Source organism: Patagioenas fasciata, chromosome 5 (genome assembly GCF_037038585.1).
Source record: "Patagioenas fasciata isolate bPatFas1 chromosome 5, bPatFas1.hap1, whole genome shotgun sequence".
Taxonomy (NCBI): Eukaryota; Metazoa; Chordata; class Aves; order Columbiformes; family Columbidae; genus Patagioenas; species Patagioenas fasciata.
Genome location: NC_092524.1, coordinates 42,381,449 through 42,404,070, shown reverse-complemented (window position 1 = coordinate 42,404,070; position 22,622 = coordinate 42,381,449). Strand labels below are relative to the sequence as shown.

Sequence of the window (22,622 nt, the reverse complement as noted above, 5' to 3'; positions counted from 1 at the left end):
TTATAAATATGTAAAGGGTGAGTGTCACAAGGATGGAGCCAGGCTCTTCTTGGTGACAACCAATGATAGGGCAAGGGGCAATGGGTATAAACTGGAACACAGGAGATTTTGCTTAAATATGAGAAGAAACTTCTTCACAGTGAGGGTAACAGAACACTGGAACAGGCTGCCCAGAGAGGTTACGAAGTCTCCTCTTGAGACATTCAAAACGCACCTGGACACATTCCTGTGTAACCTCATCTAGGTGTTCCTGCTCTGGTGGGGGGATTGGACTAGATGATCTTTCAAGGTCCCTTCCAATCCCTAACATTCTGTGATTCTGTGATTTCAGCAGACACCTTAATTCTGGCAACCTCTGAGAATATGCTTAACTCTAGTCATGATAATAGTTCCTTTGTTTTTAATAAGACCTTTGGATGGATAAATACATGTGTTAATACTTAAAGTGGTGAGGACTTTAAAGTATTTTTGCCTTTATCCAGCCAGTGCTACATGTCCCAAACTACTCAACTGTTTGTCTTCTATTAAGGTCTTCTTAAAAGGAAATCTTCGAGGATCAAACCCAAAGCTGTTAAATGTTGGGCTTGGTCAAGACATAGTACAAAGCTAAGAACTGACTTATTCTATATATTTTTTTAATATATATGTATTATTATAGAACATAAGGTCCAGCAAAAGGTCCATTACACACTGAGGAGAATTTAAAGTAGTAAAAAAATGAGTAGGGGGGAAAGTGTACATCGCCCTGAGTAAATGGTTGTTTACGAGCAAGTTAAGTGCAGGAGATAATTCCTAGTACAGTCAAAGAATATTTCTACATAGTTACCAAAGAGAAACAGACTTTGTTCTAATAGAAGTTGGACAGAAAGTCCCCCTTACTGAAGAAGAAAACAGGAGTTTTGAAGAGTAAAGGATTAAAACAGCTCAGACCTTCTAGAAGACCTGAACAGAAGATGCAGAGGTTGCACAAGGGAACCTTGGGAACCTTGACAGGAAGCAAGTAGCAATCAGGTTGAACGAGAGACAGAATTTTTTATGTCATTTTAAAGATTAGGTTCATAATTTATTTTATTATTTTATTTATGATCTCTCTAAATGTCTTAATTATTTATTCTCTCTTGAATATTTGTATTTACATTTTTACTTCAATCTAGTTTAAATGTCATATCAGGTGAGCAGGTTAACAACAATACACTCCTGACTGGAAGGGTGGCAGATAATTCAACATCATCTGCCTTTAGATGCTCTTATAGAGCCTCAGCTTCCACGGTCATCTCCCTCTGTGTCTAAGGGATTATGGAACTGGTCTTACTGTGAGAAACAGCAGCTATATACAGAGCTGGCACCAAAGGACCAGGGGAGATGGAAGTGTTCTGCGACAGCTGATAGACTGAAAGCTCTCTACCACACTGCAGACTATTGGGATAACATTTGAATCTCAAGGGGCACAGAGAAGAGGATGATACTTCTTTTCTTTGCTTGTGTCTACCATGGAAGCCGTTTATCTTGACTTTCATTTATTATTAGTTTAACACTTGGTTTATGATTTGACAGAACAAGCCCATGTAATGTGAAACAGAGTAGCAAAATTGATGGTGGTCTTCAATTATATTAAAGCCTGCCACACAGAATAAAGTAGTGATACTCTGTGTCTTCTGGGGATAGGACAGTGCATAAACTGCTGTGAGGTAAATTTAGGAAAGACAGTAGGAAAAAGCTTTTAAATTTGCTGAGCACTGGAATAAACTGGTTTGAATGCTACAGAATACCCACCACTGGCTGTTTTTAAGGACACAATCAGACAGCAGAACAGTTCAGATTTGATTTGTAAGTCTTTCTGCATTGGGCAGAGCAGAGGACTAAATGACGTCCTGGAATGTGGTTTAGTTCCGTGTTCTACGATTTAATGAAAACAGCATGTACCTATGAAGTAGAACTACAAAGACTTGCACATCACTTATTAAAACCTATCTTCTCTCAGTTACAAGGCTAATACATTAGACCACTGCACCAGGCAGCTCCAGGAAAACACTCTGAAAAACTCAGGTAGTTCTTTGCATGGAAAAATACCCACACCACTTCACAATTTTTCAAGAGGAGTCAGCATCTCAGCAAATCATATTGTTATGTTGTGTTATGATGCATGATGTTTTCATAACAATGTGACATGTCTAAATGATAAAAAAGTGGCTTGCTACCAAAATGTAAAGCAGTTTACTTTTTTTTTTTTTCTTTTTACATGGGAATAAAGCCATTATCAGTTCATATAGCAAATTCCCCTGCAAGAAAATGGCAGCAGACCAATTTAAGACAAAGTATTCCCCAAGTCTGTAGTTACAAGAAAACAAAACATTCAAAGGATTTTAGAAGCAGAAGATGATTTCATAGAATTGTGCATCACTCCATGCAATGAAACTATGGAACTATATAATGAAAAACAGAACTATAAATTGAACATCATCCTGGAAATTGTGGAAATACCCAGAATATTTCCAAAACTGTATTTTTTCTATAGTGAGGTCAATTGGCACTAGTGGTGTTAGTAACCAGGTTTTCCTCACTACAAGAAAACCTGTCAAATAATGCCATAAATAACTACTATCTAACCTTATTGTTTTCATTTGATATATTAATATAAAAGCAGCAAAATATCTTCTGGATAGCATGTTCTCCTTTGTTATCAATGACTTGCTCTGAGATTCTTTTAATGTTTCTACTTTATAAGACTGTTAGGTCTCTTTTCATGTCAGTTTTTCATAAGCACAATATACCTTTTGGCTCTCAAATTGTACCTTGAAAAGTTGCTATGACAGCCTGGACAATTCTGTTCATACTGCAATCCTCTGTATGTTATCCTGCTCCTTTCTTACCAAAGTCTCTTAGCACCTGCCCAGACATGCACTTCGCAATGCGATTGATTCCTATCATAATATCAGCCATTCTTTTGCTCATCATGGCCCCATGTGAATCAAACTGTTTAGCGTTTTGTTCTAGTAGCGTGTTGGATTTGTTGCTGTTATTTTAAAGCGTTTTACTATGTTCTCAGGTTAGAGGGCAAGGACAAAAATCTCTGTTGCAAGAAGACTAGAAGGTGGCATGATATGCGATATTCCTCTGGTCCCCTGAAAATTACTTTTACAGTCTCATACCTCTTCTCTGGCTCCCCAGCCCTTTAGGCTTACTCAGTCGCCTATTCCGAAAATACTCTAGAGAAAAAAACAACACAGAAAGATGGAGCAGGGGGGCTACTGATCTATTAGCTCAGTCCTTCCACCTAGTAGCTCATGTTTCAGGTTCCTGGAAGCCCCAGGCATAATTGGTTATTGTAGTGGCTGTAAGAACAATAGTACTACTGGCCCTACTTATTTTCAGCATGAGAATCTCTATAAAACAAGTAATGAACTTAGTATGGAACTATAAACTCAATTCAGAATAAATTCACTGCCGCTGCCACCATCCATCACGTTTATAAGACAGATCATCTTAGGCATCACAGGATTTTTGCTTTAACTTAACAAGCGTTTTGATACCACGTGCAACTGTATTTATGAAAATAAGTTCTTTTTGACTTAGAAAATATACTGTCTGCGTTTGCTATGGGTCAAGCCAGGATTTGTTCCTGAATCAGTCACCCAACCCTAATTCTAATAGAATACCTCTGAATAGTTTTATACTAATAACTGCTCTGTAGAGACTCTTGAAATTATAATATATTAAGGACCCATCAGCCTATCAGAAGAACATGTAATTTTATGTTCATTACTTCTTGGTTCCTGACTACAGAATTTGGATGGTTGCACCTCAATTAAAAGTTGAATCAAAGTTAATACAATTTGAATAAAAACTTCAATAAAAAGTTAAAGTTCTGTTCTTAATAGCATTAATACCCTCTAATGACCGCTACGGTCATTACCACTAGATAACTGACCTTCTTGAACCTTTCTTCACATAGAAACCTTTCTCCCAACACAGTCAATTATTTAGCAGTAATGAGTGCTCTGTAAGAGATTATTGTTTAACCAAGTACCTTGACACACTGCTTTTCCCCTGTTATCTCTATTCTTCAACAAATGGTACATTTTTTTCTATTATAGGCTTTTCAGTTCTTAGGATAGAAGGCTGTGGTCTTATTCTTTCCAACGCAGAAGTTCACCATGTAATTGGCAAAGCTTCAGATATAATTAAAATCTTGAAAATTAGGTTGCTGTGAAACACTGTTTGTGACCAGCAAGTGTGGCCCTGTAAGACCGAGCAGTTTTGAGGGCAGGTTTGAGATATCTAGAGAAAATGAGGAACAAAAAAAGAAATATTGTTGGGGATGAAAAGATACAATTCCCTAACAGCACATGGGAACCAAAAAAAAAAAAAAAAACAAAAAAAAAAAAAAAAGGAGAAAAAAAGAAAAATTAATTTTAAAAAGACAGAAAGCATAAAGGAAGTGGAAGGAAAAAGTGAATGAAAGAACAAATAAAGAAAAGCAAGGAAAGCAGGGAAGACAAATTAAATTTGAGGGGACAGAATTCATTTTCGTAAAGAAAGAAATCTTTTTGGCAGAGTCCTGGAAGCATTAAATGTTCAAGGATTTTTGTTACTGTAGAAGTGTGAGAATTACTGGTTCAGTGAGCTCAACACAAGCCGGAAGACAAAACTCCTGCATTCTAACTCTGGCTGGCCTAATGACTCTCCCTGTAACAGTGGGGAAGGCTGCCTCAGTTTCTTTCTCTGTAAAATGTAAAAACTACCTTTTTTCAAATGGAATTCTGAAGTTTATGTATGCTGTGCTTCAAAAATACCAAGCATTAGCAATTACTAATGCCATAAGCTATGTCTGTTTCCTCATATCTTTCTAAAGACGTCAGGCAGGTTATTTTGATTTCAAGCACCTTCCAATTAAAATGCTCAGGCTGAAGTAGCTCTAGCATTTTGCACAAATTCAGTTAGAAATAAATTCTGGGGTTTTTGTTGTTGTTGTTCTTGTTGTTGTTCATTTTGTTTTGATTGCTTGTTTTGTTTGTTGGGGCAGAAGGGTGTTCGTTTTTGGTATTTTTTGTGTAAAAGACATCTTGCCTAATCAATTTAGCAGAGCAAGCATGTTCTAATCAGTTTATTTAGAAGGTTCTGATCACTGTTGCTCCATCTTTCTCCTCTACACATGAAGGGAGCTATAGTCAAATTGTCAAACAAAACCTGATGAATCTAGGAGAAATACTAGTATGCTGTGCTTAGAAATAAGATACTAAATGTCAGATATTTGAAATCTGCATGGCACCTTTATACATTATTTGCTCTATGAGAGGATATTTTGGCACAAAATACATGAAAAGGGTCCATATAATGCCTTAGTCCAGTACATGGAAAAGAATGACCTAAATGAGTCCTTCATTAATTTAAAAGTTGTAAATATCTCTTAATGTCTTGGATAAATTCCCATCTGCTCTCCTTAGAAAAAAGCTTTGAAAACTGAAAGGGGGGAAATAATACAATTTCCTATTGCCAATGCTGCTACTATTTAGAAGACAACACAGGAAACGGTTCTTCAAATGATTGTTCTACACTAATATGCTATCTCCTAAAACCTCAACTTCTTTCATAGTATTTCTGTTACATTGATTGAGGTTTCCTCTATAATGGAGCTACTTAACTAAGTAAGGTGACAAAAGAGAACAGGGAGAGGGTCTTCAAACTAAGCTGCTTATGACAAACCTCCTATCTCAAAGGGGTAAGCTAGATTTTTTTCTTAAGAAGAAGACTGTAGGAAAGTGTAACATTCTATTCAGTTCTGGAAAATACTACAAGTAGGATTTCTGAATATAGAACCTTGTCAAGCAGACAGTTTACTACACTGGAAGAAAACGGAGCAAGAAGGATTTTTTTTATTATTTGTATAAAATATATTGTTCTTCCAGGCTGTAGTGAAATAGTTTCTATTTAATTGCAGAGAAATCCTAAGAAGGTTACAGCAGTGAAACATTAAAATTCTAAGGGCAACTAATAACATTAAAACTTTATAGCCCCAGATAGAATAATTTAGACAAAAACAACATGAACATATGTTTTGTGTAATAATAACAAACATTTATAGCTGTCAAGAGAGAAAAACACAGGTTTATGCACACCTTAATGGCGTGCATGGGTGAGCATGAGTATATTTAAAACATAATATATTACAAAATTGACAGCAGGCATGACTCTTCTGGGTACTATGTTAAATCAATGAATAAATTACCAAAAGTGTGCTGTGGCTGTTTGGATGTGTAATTGAGCTTAACGTATGTAGTGTTATTTCAAAAGAAACTGTTCAAGGAGTTTCTAGACCAATCCACTATGCATCTTTACTAAGCTGTTTACAAATAACAATAAATGAAACTGTCTCACAGTAGGAAGGAAGTTTAGTTATATGCATTACATAAATGGGAGAAAAGTTAATTTCAATACATTTTTCAAGAATTAAAAGCAAACTTGCAATATCGCTAGGATTCACTGAATTGGAAATGAACATTTTTTATGTTCAGTTTTAGATTTATTTTAATTAGCTGATACTCTACACAAAAAGTCATTGTAGCAACATACGTCAGGAATAAGTCCACTGAGATAAATATGGATGCTTCATATAATACCTATACTAGACGAAGAATAAAGGTCCAAATGAATGAACTAGCAAAAACATGAACTTATATATAGTTTCTATTTTCTTAATACATTTCCTGTCCAAGAGAAAAAAAACAAACAAACAAACAGATTTTAAAAACATATTATTGGATTAGAAACCTATGAAAGCAACTATTAAACCTTGTTGTCTAGTTAATAACAAAAAATAACAGATTTGCAAACTAACCTATTAATTGTCACATTTAGAAAAAAGCTGGGCATACACTTCCATTCCTTTTTTCAGGGTGTTTCACCTTACTACATCCAGAGTTTTTAAAACAGAAACTGATCCTATTTCCTTGCATTCCTCTTTATATTTTGATGTTCGAGTAGTGCTTGGTTATACAATGCTCTAAACTCTTGCACCTCAAATCTAAGATAGGAAGGACAGCCTGTACTGGTTAATACTTGTACTTAACACCCTTGCAGTCTCCTGGAAAATTTGCCAAACCAGTCACAAGGACAGAAAAGACTAAGCCAACCTCAGTCACCTTCATCTTGCCTCCCTCCTCTGAACTGATGGTCCTCGAATGTAAGCAATCATAAATGCACAATTTGAGACTTGTGTTGCGTATCATAGCTTTAAGTCATAGTATTTCAGAACACACGGTGACAAACACTTTAGCAGATCTGAACTTGTTCCTTTCCGTTTTTTTCTCTCCTTTATCACCACTTTTCTTCATTTCATAAGGGATGATGTGACCTGTCAGCATCAACCATATTGGTGATGATCTTAGGGCTCATAAACTCGAGGATTAAGGCATTCTGTGCTAAATGCCTGGCTCCCTTCTATAACACGACTGTAAAGAGGAAATGAAGAAGAGGTTGAAGAAATGGAGTGTACATGCCCAGATGAGCTATTCTTTCTGTCTGGCCTGATGACGCTTCATAAAACATACTATGGGGTGATTAGAAAAGAATACGGCATACCACCTGTCTCCTGGTCAGAAATCCCATTTTACATTTAAAGCCATCTTAGGTTAACTGTCACTAATGTTTACAGCTGCCCATGGGATGTGGCTAAGCACAGTACTACCACACATATTTTTCTACAGTTACTTCCAGGTGTTTAAGAAACAAGTCTATATTTCTAAATGTGATCCAGTCCCCATTGTATCTCCCACATTAGTTACACTACCATGGGTAAGTATCATTATCAATAAATTAGGAGCATCTGAGATATTATGAGAAAGGCTTGATTAAAACCCTGGAAAATTACTAAAACAAAATAAATATTATCCACAAGTTACTATATCTGACATATAAACTTGCATATGATTTTACCATAAGCATCTTCCAGTATTTTAATATGTACGTCTATGTTTCACCAAGTGCCCTACTGAAAAGGTTGTTAATTTTTTTCATAATGTAGATACACAAAGAGAAGTCAGGTCATAAAATGCTCAGCATTGTATTTGGTTGCCTTCTAATGAAATAGCTTAAAAAAACTAGCAAAATCTGTAACATCACTCTGAATCTAAAGCTTAACTGTAGACAAGTGTACTATGCTACAAGACATTTAAGAAGTCAGATTTAAATTGCAGGATGTCCAAGTAGATTTTTCCTTCAAACATTGTTTTACCTGATTTCTCTTTTGTGACCACCCCAGTGAAGAATAGCTGCTTCAAGTATACAGTTGAGACTAGAACTGAAAGATTCTACAGATTAAATAATTGCTAGATGTTGTTCTGAAAGACTAAAATAGGAACTGAATTGAAAGGAAAAAAAAAAAAAGAAAAAAAAAGAATAAGGAAATGCCACCCAATCACACTGAATATAAAAGTAATTAAAATACTTTAAAAAGAATAAAAACATGCAGAAGATAAAGTTTACCTTCATCTAATAGTATCTTTGTTCCCATCAATGATCTTTTTGTTCTCTATTACACATTTAATCATTCCTAGATATCAACCATAACAGCAAAAACTCAAATACTGAACTGATAATTAAATGCAGTAATATTTATGTTAGTTTATTCTGTAGATATGAACACTTAATTTAATGAACAAATACAATGAAAGTAAAATTTCTTTTTAAAGATCAGAGGAGTACCATGCCACTCACTCTTCAGTTGAATAAAGCAGTAATTTTTGTTTTCAGCACAGTAATATAATTTTAATAAAATGACAAAGATAGAATGTTATTAACAGAAGTAACAATCTTTAGTAATGACAATTGGCAATAGCATCCATATTAAACTGGCATTTTTAAAGTACAGGATTTTTAGGAGACTATATAAAAGGGAAAAACTAGCCTTTCAAACATGATTTTTTTAAAAAGCAAAACATAGGGGAACAGTTTGGCACTAAAAAAAAGAGAAAGCATCTCAATACAGGAGGTAAGCTGAGCTGACTGCACTGAAGCCTGTGCTACCAGAGGTGATCAGGATGAGAAGCATGAGGTGCTACTGCATTGCTATTACCAGAGCTAGAAAAAGCAAAACAGGCTAGTGGAGAAAGTAGAAGAAAACCTTGTAAACCCAACCTCTGGCTCTTATGCCACATTATCCAAACAATCCAAGTCATTGTGATGAGTGGTAAACAACATATGGGTAGAACTCATATTCAGACTTTATTGTCTGAGCTCACCAAAATCAATTTTTGCTGCAAATCAGCTACGATGTCTATAGAGTACTCGCTTTCAGTCCTACTGCACTTCCATCTGGGTCTGACCAGGCAGTGAACCCTTGAGAAGAGTCTCCCCACACACACCTTTTGTTTCACTTGTGATCCTGGTGAAATCCTGAACTATTTTGCAGAGCAACAGACAGCATGGAGGGTAAAGGAGGAAGAATAAGAAATGAGGAAGGAAAGTTAACTGAAAACATCTGAATTTCAAATAATTTGCTTCATTAGCTATCGCTGTCTATAAAGCTGTCATGGTTTAACCCTAGCCAGCAACTAAACACCACGCAGCCACTCCCTCACTCCTTTCTGGTGGGATGGGGAGAGAATCAGAAGGGTAACAGCGAGAAAACTTGCGGGCTGAGATAAAGACAGTTTAATAAGTAAAGCGAAAACCACACATGCAAGCAAAACAAAGCAAAACAAAGAATTGATTCACAACTTTCCATTAGCAGGTCAGGTGTTCAGCCGTCTCTGGGACAGCAGGAATCCACTATGCATAAGGGTTACTTAACAAACCCCATCACTCTCAAAGACCTTCCCTTCCCCCTGCTTTATACACAGCACAACATCACATGGTGCGGAATATCCCTTTTTGGTCAGCTGGTGTCAGCTGTCCCAGCTGTGTCACCCCCCACATTCCTGTGCATCCCCAGCCCACTCACTGGTGGCAGAGTGTGAGGAGCAGAAAAGGCCTTGACTCTGTGTAAGCACTGCTCAGCAATAATGAAAAGATCCCTGTATTGTCAACACTTTCCAGCATAAATCCAAAACACTGCCCTACACTAACTACTATGAAAAAAATTATCACAGCCAAAAGCAGCACAAAAGCCAACTACAAACTTGTTCCAGCAAGACATTTTCAGTCAGCTAGGATTCCTTCTTTTTACTTGCTTATTTATGAATTTATTTTAGTGCATTCCATCAACTTCTGGATTCCATGTCAAAAAATAAATAAAGAAAAAACGCTCTGTTTCTCCTGTGGCTGTAAAAACTTTGCTTTGAATAGGCCTTGATTCTGAGCCCACACAGGAAAGGAGAGGAGTAATAGCTCTACCAGGCTAGCCTACAAATTTCTGCTTTGGAGTGGAAAATGTCCAGTTTTCAGTAAAATTAATCTGTGTTTTTGTGTGTGCACGCTATTAAAAACTTATTAAATGTCGATTTCTCTGGAAATCTGAGAAGCACTTGAAACAATAGGCAGACATGAATAAGAGAAGCCTTCCATCAAGATTCACTGATGAAAAGTCATGAAAAATATTGAAAAATAACAGAACAAAAATGTATCAATACAAATGTCTAGAGAAAGCAGAATGAACAGATACAGGTAAAATGGAAAAATCAAGGCCTTTGAGTGGTTAATACTTAGTTTAAGTTACTTAAGATAAATGTGTTCATATGAATACATGCACAAATAGAGTCATGTTTTTATATTTATATGCAGGCCAAACCCAGCTGGGATTTTTGCCTAAATAAAGCTTGTTAGAGTTGGTCCAGTTATGCCTGTGAAGTTACAATAGCCTAACGTACTTTCAGAGTATCAGATAATAGTGTTCAAAGATTTAAACAGCATTACGATAAAATTTGCCCCTTGGGCGTATGTCAGTTTAAATATCTGTTCTCATCAAGTTCTAAGTCTGCACTTGTTCTCAGTGGAGTGATTTAGATTTAAAACATCTTTCAAACTGAACTTGATCTATGTTTTAATAGAAAGTAGTCTTCCTTATTCTTAAAGTCAAAAATCCTAATTTCTTTGCTAACTGTTTAAGTATAACTGTTTCTATTAACAGCGATGGCATTAAAGAGCCTACAGTTGCCAAAAAGTAATCAATATACAGTATCTAGAATGACCAAGGTGTAAAAATTATAGAAGCATACTATAAATACCACAGATACCTTCGAGTCCTTGTCCACATCTTCAGTTGTGACTTCTGATATTTTTGCAGTAAATATTAGAATATGTTGGTTTAAAAACATACTTATATTTTATAACAGGATTGATTATTGTGCTCAATAGGAGATACAATTTCACTGGAAAAATATGAATTTTAAATTGTGGCTCTCTACATTTTATACTTGGTAGTGAGTTTAATAAACCAGATATAAGGTTACTTTTAGATTCAATGGAAAAAACTGAGGACCTCTGCTACTCTTTGAGAAATTTGGCTTGTTAAAGATGACTGAAATTATTTTAGATACCATGAAAACAATACTGTCATACAGTATTCACAGCAAATATGTAAGGAGGTTGATGGATATATGAGAAAACAACCTCTGTGAGCTAAAATAGGACCCAGGTTTGCTTAACTAAGACTTTAGGGATACAATTTCATTGAATACTGGCAAAATATTTAGTTAACTTGTGGCAAAGAGAAGTTTTAACAGGGCTCATGTAACATGAAAGAGAATGTTTAGGACAGAGCTCATATTCATTTGTCTGCTCTTACTGCAGTCTAAAAACTGGCTGCTCAGCTTCATTCCTTTCTCTGCAAAGGCAGACTCTGAATTAAACACAAAATTGTTCCTCCTGCCCACTAAAAGGCAGGCAATTAACAACTCAGAAGAAACCACGTCTGGTAACTAGTAGCAAATCTACCATGTGGAAGCTGACGGTACATGCAATAGCCCTAAATCTGATGCTTTTCCTTTCAATAATTCAGAAAAATATCTACAGCTAGTTAAACAAAAGAAACATTTTCAAGACACAACTCTCCCAGATATGCAACATTTCAAATCTTCTATTGACAGTAAATGACTTCCAAAAGCAACGGTAAAGTGTTACTAATCCATTTACAAGCACATCTGCACAACCCCGCACCTTAGCCATTTAAAAATGTAGTTGTTATCACAACATATTGCCCCTAAAACAATGGGTTAGATTCATTCCAGGTGGCCACAGAAAAACGGGCTGTGGATTTCCAGCTTCCTTCCCCATGAAGCAGCCCACCAACGGCACAGGCCGCAGAAGGCTGACAGAGGCACAAGATGAAGCTACCAAGGACACAGCTTGATTTACGGTGCTTCCCGAAAGGTCTCACCTGTGTAAATCCTCTGAGCAGCCAGCTGGAATGTAACATTCTTCCTCCAGAAAAGGAACAGTAGTTCTACCACCTGCCTCTCACAGGCTGCGGTGGAGACAAAACCTTGTGAAATAGCTGACCAAAGGAAGGTTTTAAGGTTCAGTTTGCTTGTGCCTGTATTTGCAAAAAAGGCTTCAGTCTAATGACCCTGAAATTAAAATTTTACAAGCTTGGAAACTTATAATCTTTCACCCCAAAATTGCTTGTTCAGTGAAAGCATTTTAACTAAGCAAGAACTTGTTCAACTGCATAATTATTTTATTCTGGGACAGATGAAAAATACAAGACAGAAGAATCTTAGAAGTTGAGGAGGTATTCTGTGAATATTCTGTGCAATGTATTAAGATTGCATTCACTTAGAAGTTTGAAGGAAACTTTTTGTACATAGATTACATGGCTACTTTGGCTTTGCAGGGGTTTTTGAAAGCTTCTACTTAACTGAAGAAATTTTTTTGTGATTAAGAGAGGCACTTTCTTGGCAAGGCACAGATCTTGTCAATAAAAAACCCTGTATATTTTATACCCATCAGTAGATCACATTTATCTGTATTTTTTGTTCCTACAATTAGGACTCACTCTAAGTCAGTTCCACTCAATTTTCCAAATCCAGGCTGTCTTTTTACCAAGGCCAGCTTCTGCTAATACACTTATTCTATAACATACTTCTGTTTCCTTTTTTTCATCCACTCTAAAATGGTGTGAAAAATTATGGTTTCACCTCTCAAATCCCTCCTGAAGATACTTTTTATTACAATGATGCCTAGGTCTGTGCACGTTCAAGGTGATATCTGTAAGATTAAAAATACATAACTTACAAAGCAAGATATTAAAAACTAGCAAATTGAGGAACTTTAAGTGTCTAACTGCATGAAAAGACAGAAATATTCCTGCTTCTTTCTTAGGTTCTTTTCATTGTTACATCAACATAGATTGTTTTGAATATCTTGGAAATTCTTAACATCTTATATTTGGATAACAACTAGTATAAAAATAACTCAGCTGTTTTCACATGCTATAGTAAAAAGACTAACAGACAGGCTTATTCCTTGCAAAACCAAAATGTTGTCTATTGATTTATAGAAGGATTTTGTAAATATCGCTACCCTTTTTATCCATTTGACCAACTCATCCATGGTTCAAATCCCCAATACAGAAGCTGACAGATCAAGAATACTGTAATGTCACGTACTAAAACACCTGAAGTCAAGCAAAATAATAACAGTAGATGCATTTTTTCCTAGTATGGCAGAATTAATGTTATCGTTTGCACTTAGGAGTGAGATTGCAGTATCTTCAGTCTAGACTTCCAGAGTTCCAAAAGATTCACAAACGAAATGTCACGTGAATGATTTTAAATGTTTGGCTTTTAGGCACAATACTACTATTTATGTACACACAGCATTTTAAATATTCAACAATTTAAGACTATGCCTCAATGGTGATATAGCAGAACCTTCTGTTCCAATTACAGGAAATCACTTCCCCTATTACCATCTTTTGAAGTAGTGAATGGTGAGCCGCTGACTTGCTGTAATACTTTTCAGCACAGAAATACTTTGTAAGGTATTATAAGGTATTTTATTCAACAGTACAAAGTAGTAACTATTTAACCGTGCCCAAGACTACCCAGTTGTTCTGAACAGAAGAGACTAATACATTCAGCTGAAACTTCAAAGAATTAAGGTGGCAGATGGTAATTACTGATACTGGAAGTAAGCCTGGGTAAAGGTGGTTGGAATTTCAGTTTAATGTCTGATCTATAAAGTGTTGCATTCATGGCATAAAACTCTCTTGTGTCTAGATGAGAATGTGGCTCATTACGGAACAATTAGAGAAAAAAATCACTTCTGCTTAAGCACAAATACCAACTTTCCTTGTACAATTATTTTCCAAGGAAAGCCTTGATTAAGCCATGAGAAAACTGTAGACCAGGACAGCATGTGTACCATCAGACGAAATTCGCTTTCTATATGTCTGTTCAATGTCAGAGATGAAAGTCAGATTTCCATTTCATTATCTTTCAAATTGTTACTGATGAAGTGATGGCTATTTACTTGACATTTTACTCCACAATATTAAGAACATGAGACAGAGCACTGAATGCATGTGTCTGATTCTGAGTTTATGCATGTGGAAGACAGAGAAGGAGAGTTAAATAAATAAATAAATAAATTCAGTGTGAGGCATGAAATTGTAGAAGTCCACTGTGACTTGGGAAACTCCAGCAACCCAAGTAAAATGATGCCTCTAGCACATGCTATTCCTGCCCTTTCACTAGAAGCAACTAACTCAAGAAGAAGAAAATGAAGGAGAGTTACACATTTGACAACTTAAAAGTACTGACCACGACAATAATACATGCAATACTCCAATTGCATCTATTGGATGCATTCCTGCACAATCTGCTCTAGGTGAAACTGCTTTAGCAGGTAGGTTGATCTAGATGATCTCCACAGGTCCCTTCCAACCTGAACCATTCTGTGACACTAGAAACACAGTTTTCAAAGTAGTTATGTAAGCAACATTATATTCTGAAATCATGTTCACTGTGACCTGTTGACAATATTTAAGACTGTCCCAATAACAGACTTTCCCTGTTTGTAAATACTGGAAGACATCAGAAAAAATACTGGTGTGTTGCTTTTAATATTACAGTGCATGCATCCTACTTATGTCTGCAGATTAGAAACACAGCTGATAAAAGACACTGAGAAATAGAATCTATTCACAAATACGATGTTTCACTGCACCGATCAGAGAGATGCCAAAACACTTCATGTATACATTCATTTTGTATCAAAATATTAATCTAAATGTTGTAGTCATAGCAGCACGATTGGATGGCCAGGGCAAGTTACAAGTCTAAAGTCCTACAGAAAGGACTGCTACCATTCTCTAACCTCTGCTCTGTCTTGTTCATGGCACAAATAAATCCTCATATTAAAACACTGAGCAGGATGTAATTGTTCTGGACTGCGGTGTTTAGTCCTCCCACAAGGTCTGAGACCAGTGTTACCATAAAACTGTCTGTCAAGGAGCCTTTCCACTACCCCAAACTGTGGTAGATATTTCTGCGTACTGAAGACTGTTTGTTTAGAATGGCTGTAAAAAATGTAAAATTATGTGTAACTGAGTGGGAGGTAATCCTGGAAGTGTGGGGTGCTTCACTACACCAGTTTTCTTTTTCTCTTTGTACAAAGGCTTGTTTAATAATTCCAGACTCTGTTGTCCTGGACCATCTACAATTTCTGTGATTTCAGATTTACTTCATTAAACATATTTTTACATCTTCTAATATTCTTCAAATCCTTGGTGTTTCTGTCATTAATCCACTGACAGCCAAGTCCATGACAGAGTTAAGACAGTCTTCCCAAGAGTGCTTTTTACCTGAGACAACTAAGTCAGATTTCAATGTTCTAAGCATCAGGCCCAATGCCTTGACTTGTTCCAAGTACTTTTCTCTGTGGTTAGACTGGAAAAGTAGAAATGTTTTAAGTAATATAGCAATTTTTCTGGAAAGGAACATGTCCAGATGTACATATTACATATGTATTTCTAGAGTTCACCATTATTTTTTTAACCTACCAGTCTCTGGGTTCTGATGTCATGCTCTGAACTGTTACACAAAAAAACCAAAACTTAATTTGAATATTTACTTGCAGAACAAAAATATCCATATCCAAAAATCATACTCATGAACTAATTGTCCAAACAAATGCTGGGAAGCAGAACTTACAACTGACCCAAAGAATACTATTCCATGTGGTTTTGAATGAAGTAGTTTCACCGAACTAAGAGTTACATAGATAAGAATAATATTCAAGCAGTAATACAGCCATTAGATAAGAAAGTACTTTGCTATTTTTCAATAACACTCCACTGTTTATTGAAAACAATACTGTTCCGGTAGAACTTTCCGGAGGGAGAAGTGGTCCAATTATAAACAGATCAGGTACAGAACAAGTGGTTTAAACTTCTCCAGAAGGTGAAAAAACACAACATACACACATCTATTCAAACATTCCTCTTATTTTTCAGATATTTTAGAATATTATCTACTATTTGCATCAGGAGAAAACCCCTACTGTTAGCTAAGTGTCTTAAGATTCTGAAAGAAAGCCAGATGTATTGTATGTCATGTTTACTACTCATAACTTTAGATCACTGCTTGTTGGAATGTATCATGGAAATTCTGAGACTTATTTTTAAAGGTACTTCTCAATGGGATATGAAGGCAAAACCTTATATCCTCCAATTTAAGTTGAATACAGTAATTGTTTGTTTATTTATAAAAAGTACAGAATAATAGTTTCAGAAAATACTTAAAGAGATTGCACTTTTTTCTAAGATTGTACAGAGAATGTAAAACATTAGAAATGCTTAAGCATCGGAAATATTTCAAGTCCCTTCAGTCTTCTATAGCAATCACTATAATCCACCATGAAACTTACATAAAATAAAACAAAAAAATGTCATAAGCAAAATCTGAATTCTTGAATACAAATGTTTATAATATATTTCTGGAGTGCAGAATGTCCCTCTCTCCCTTCAACTCTTCATTGCTTGCATAAAAGATGCCATAGCACTATGAAAACATGTTTGAAAAGTCCTGAGGGAAAGTTTCCTAGGGTCTTTGAAATTCCTTATTTTCCTATTTCTTTACAGATTTCTAACACCAACACTGTTCCTGTAGCTTCTCAAACAAGGCAAAAAGAAAAATACCCTCTAGATATAATCTTTAGATTTTCTATTATACTTCTCAGGCTCCTTTTGGCTTTTGAAATAAATGCAAACTGAAATCTACAGTTATATTACCAGTTATGTCTTAATTTTGGTTTATCTTTCAGCATGAAGGAGTAGATGGTATTTGACTGCACTATTGCCCACACATAGAACGATCATATAGGAACGTGATTTAATGAATTAAATAACCTGAAAATACTTTTTTGTTTGGTCATTTTTTGACTACTTGTGGTTTTATTAAACTGTAGGCAGAAAAAGAAAATAATTCCTTCAGGTTCCTATCTCTGTCATAAAAAGCAGAGACTAAGGAGCTACCAGCTATCTAAAGTAAAAATTTACTGCAACATAAAACGTACATACATTTCTCCCTTTTCAAGCAAATATTTTAATATAATATTAATTATTCTATAATTTTCATAGCAAAATCAAGCTGGCTTTTAGAACATTTTTAATGTCATAGTTTTGAATAAGCAGTTAGAATTTGGCCATAGACGCGTCAAACTGTTCAGAGATACAGCGTCATATTATCAGTGCGGCAGAAAATTAACTTTGAGTCAGTCTGTTTACTTTAACAGACCTAATTATGAAACCACGTGTTGCTCCACCACCTACTTCCTAAAGTAAGAGCTATGTGGCACAGGAGCATTTTCCACCATGCAAGTGATTAGGGATATCAGTTCAAATTGTGTCTCCTGTATATAGGTCTTTTCCTATATTTTTGTTTCATTGTTATCCTTGGCTCTTCCTCCACCACCTCTAAGATCATTCTGGCTATGAAGAATTATTATGAGAAAGCACCAGAACATTTCATATAATCCTAGCTAAGAGTCACTCTACAAACTACTCCCTAGGAAGCATTGACTATCAATTCAAAGAATTGTCTGGTGTCAGATTCAGAAAATCTGCTCAGCCCAGTATCTGTTAATTCTAGAAACAGGAATCTTTAATTTCGCTATAAATTTCAGCCTGCTGCATGCCAAGATCTTCAGAGTTATTGGATTGCTCTGCTGGATATTCTTTGCTTAGAATGCATTGGAAAAATCAACACTTTCTAATGCATCCTCCCCTAAACATCTTTGCTTACTACTGATGGTAATGAAAGGTCTTGGACCCTATGCCGGAAGTTTCTATTGTGTATAGTGTCCCTACATTGCTTGCACCAATTTGAATAAGCATGTTTTGTATTTTTTTGTGTTTAAAATGCTCTTACAAATACTAAGTTTGGCAACTGGTAAGTACGAGAGCCCTCTTTAATAATTAATATCCGCAAAATGACGATAGGTGTCAACACCTTATTCTTAAAGTACTTGTATTCAACACATGCACTATTATGGAAAACTTAAATTCAGAGCAAAAAGATTTGTGAAAAGGCATATGACCTTCTTCCCACTACAATGGCCATCCCCTAATTAAGCAATGCATCTGATAGTCATTAACAGGAATGAGATAATGAATCACTTTCTCTCTTCTTTGTTAATTTGCTGTAACCAAGCGGCTAATGGATGTCAGAGCTGAGTGATTGCACTGATTATAGTGATTTATAGTTGCAACAAAACAATTTAAAACCATTCTGATTATTCATGTTAAAGATGCTTTATGTTTTGTTTACTAAATGTTTTATGTTCCCCCTCATGCCCCTCTACACACAATGAGACAGGTCTTCCTGGAAAACTTGAAAGTTCTATCATTTTTTTATTGTTTCAGAGTAAGGCAATTCATTTTGTTTATTAAAAAAAAAAAGAAAAAGTTTACCTAGTAGAAATAAAAAGCCTTAGGGTGGAAAGAAAACTTCAGTGGTGCCTAGTTCAAAAGGAGACGTAAATAAGAGGAAATAAGGCAAACTTCAAGCCACTTACCTTAGGGCTCCCAGTCCCTTCCTCATTCTCTGCAGACACATCAGTAGCCAGTATCTCTGCTTTGATGATATCCAGAGCCCTAAGAATCCAGCTGTGTTGCCGTTTGATTTGCCTCTGTAGTTCCTTCCATTGACTTGCAATCATCTGCAGCATGTCCTTCAGTCCTTCTCCAAAATGAAGGGGAAAAAAGTAAAAGCTGTAAACTCAGCTGCATCTTTAAATATTATTCTTTATTCAAAGAATTAGCAGGGCATTTATAATAATAAACGCAACGAGAATATTAATGTATTGTCTCAGAAATAAATCCGAGCACTACTATTGTTCATACAGCAAAACAATGCGACAGGGTCAAAACATTTCTTTCAGCTGTCATATTAGATTTTGGTTATGTTTCAGCTGACAATTTCAAGAAAAGAAAAATCCCACATAAACTGTGATTTCTATGCAGTAGGGAACACTGGTAATCTCACCCTCTAATAGCTAGTCTTTATCTCAAAACATTTCGTAATCTTCCAAATAAGTTTTTCTTACCTCCAATTCCTGTCAATGTTTTCTGTAGTTTACACATTACCATTTTCTAAGTATATGATGACATGCACTACCCTTCTCTGCTATGGTTTCTGCAGCTTTTTTGAACTATACATAGAAGTCACTAATTTCCTATAACTTTCACATTACACAGATCTGCCTGATGCTGTGAAACAATAGAGGTACAGCGTACAATATGATCACAAAACAGTAGACCAAAGGATAACTTCAACGTGGACAAAAAGCATGCTAAGTAGGCCAAAATTAAGATGGCATTCTGTAGCAGTATATGCTGTTTAAATCCCTATTATTATACAAATCATGCAAACATCTAAAAACGTAGGGGGTGATGGGGACAGAGCAAGGGGAATCAGTGTATCATCTCTCCTCCTCCTCTCAATTTAGGACCTCTGCAGGAAAAGACAAGCCTAATCAAAGGAAAAAGATATTTTTAATTTTAGTCTATTCCCCTTAAATATATTAAAATCGCTGCAAGAATTAGTTTAAGTGGCAAAATAAAGCTTTGCCAATGCAATTACCAATGTAGAGTAAGTGTATATATATATATATATATATATATATATATATATATATGAAATCTTAATTCATTATCTTAATGTTATTTCCATAGCACCTACATCAAAGAATGTGTCAGTGTGAAGTTTTTCAGTGATGTGATTTCAATTCAAACGCAGCTGAGCAGCAAGACCAAAATAAAATGAACAGACTATTTGCAGGCAGTATTTCATTTTATAAGTATCACTGCATTGTATGCAGTATATGAAACATTTATAAATCTTGAAGGTCAATCTGATAATGTAAATATTAATAATACATAAGGAAGTGAATATATGCAGTAATTTACAGCAATGCTTCTTCAGTCTTTAATAGTCTGGAGACATAAAGACTTGCAATATTTCAGAAGGATTTACCTGATTTGTGAGATACAATAAGCTCAAGAAGTTGACGTCCTTCTTCTACCACTGCTTCTTTTAAAGCACAGTGGCTATCTACATTCAACTTAAAACTCTGAAGGAAAAAAAGAAAAAGAAAAAAAAGATAGTAAAAAAAACCTCCGTATCAGACATTGGAGAGGCAGTTATCATAAAACACATGTCCAAAATTACTTGCTGCTTTTTATCAAGAACCACATCCCCATATACCCAACAGCCAGACTAATTTGTGATACTAAAAGCTATTGATATTTTGGATCTGTGCTCAAAATGTTTCCATTATATCAGCAAATGCATCTGTGTTGAAACAGCTGACAAATCTAGAAATTCATTAGGTTTTATGAAAAGTCACAACCCACAGGCTATATCTGGAGTAACAGTGTTCTATAAAATACACTAAATTTATGCCACCACATATGAGCTCTGTTTTTTTCAGATTTCTTTGAAATGTTGGCGATAGCACTATTTATGAAACCATAAAAAAATTACAGCATTGAATACATTGGCCTTATGTGCACTCATACAAATCTATTAATATTGTGTTTCTGAGTTAACTCTCATATCCAGTTTCAAAGAACAAATCAGAGTGCTTTTGATCTCTGCATTCTTAATTTGCAAAGCAAGTATTTTTCAGCCTTTTTTGCACTAATATTTTTACTGGTTTACAAAGGATCTCTGCTTTAACAGTGATTAAAGTATTTCATTTCTTTTTGAAATTTATTTTTTATTTTTACAAATTACATCAAAACCTAGTAATAGAGGAACTGGAAACTTAATCTACTATATGTTATGCCATTCCATACACCACTGATAACTTGGATAAGTTTGTGAATTATTTGTCAGAGGTTCTCACTCATATTTGAATGTAAGAAAGAGAAACATAATACAATAAAGGGATACTAGCTGTATTTAATGATAAATCCTGTGCAGCCCTGAACACACATACACGCGCAATTCTTTTTCTCTTTGAAATGTCCATGGAATGAATGAAAATAATATTTAACCTCTCGGAAGAGAAGAGTTTTGCCTTCTCTTGGGAATGAGTTAACTGCCAGAGATGAAAGGAAACTTTCAAGTTTTCAAGCAAGTACACATTTGCAGCTTCTAGTTTTTATAAAACTTATACTTCTCCAAAGACCATGCTAGTACTGAAGTAGCAGACACCACAAAATACTCAAAAGCTCTCATTTCTTAGGGAAGCGACCATTCCTTTCTTTCCTAACTCCTGTAGTCAGGCTGATTGGCATAGCAGAAAATAATATTGCCAGAATGGTAATAAAATGATGTTCTTTTACTGTATTTGTCACGGTTGAAAGAGGCATGTTGCTCAGACAGACTCTTAACAGTCGTTCAGGCAGCAGCGTACCTGACAGTTAGTGACAGAATGTTTTCAGGAATTCTCCATTCAAATACAGAGCAATGAACAGGAATTCAATACCTTCAGCACTTTGTCTAGCCCAATTTTCCTTGTATGGGTACCTGAATATATTGGTTTGTACCATCTGTTGAACAACTGGGTCAGCCAAGAGAAGTTAAAAAGGAAAAAGTACATCTAGCTTATGTCTGGTATTTTCTTAAATCTAGAGTTTTATGAACCCAAATCTAGAAGTTATTTTTCCTTCATAAGAGCATATCTGAACAAGCACTGACAATATTTAATTTGCTGTTTACTTAAAACAGGCTTGTACTGAATAGTTTGTAATCACGCACTTCACAGGAAATGCACTATGCGTGTGCCTCACACAGCAAAAGAGAACCTAAAGGACCTGAGAGTAGGTTGTGTAATTTCACATAATTGAAGTTGAGTATAGATGCAGCTGGATGTGGCAGTGTCTCAAGATGATATGGATGTGTTTGATAGGAAAATTGGAAAAGATGAGGTATTCTTTTTCACTAGAAAAAAAAAAAAAAATGCTGTCCTAGAAGAGATCCATTTAACATAACGTACCAGATACTACAATATGGCTTGATTATCAGGTGCACCTATTAACCAGTATTAATGTTAAAATGTAGAAGCAAAATATGATTAATATAGAGGGGGCCAAAATTTTGGGGTTTGACTAGCAATATTCTACTTGTGCAAAATTCTGATTTTATGGATAAATTATGTGCAGCACAAATACCATGAACATACATGAAATTTAGCAGAAATAAACTCTGATCAGCACAGAAGCATCAAAAGGAGGGAAT

The 22,622-nt window shown here is 35.5% G+C and overlaps 1 protein-coding gene across 4 annotated transcripts in view; it reads right to left on the bottom strand.

Moving 5' to 3' along the window:
- The window catches only part of AKAP6 (A-kinase anchoring protein 6), a 286,646-nt gene that overhangs the window by 129,470 nt on the left and 134,554 nt on the right, over positions 1 to 22,622 (bottom strand). For 3 of the 4 annotated variants that reach the window (XM_071809385.1, XM_065838655.2, XM_065838657.2), the window contains 2 exons: positions 20,412 to 20,508; positions 18,952 to 19,118 (listed from right to left, as the gene is read on the bottom strand). In XM_071809385.1, the coding sequence (XP_071665486.1) occupies positions 18,952 to 19,118; positions 20,412 to 20,508 (264 nt within the window). The remainder of the gene's footprint in view (positions 1 to 18,951; positions 19,119 to 20,411; positions 20,509 to 22,622) is intronic. The other variant, XM_065838656.2, reaches the window with a different exon arrangement.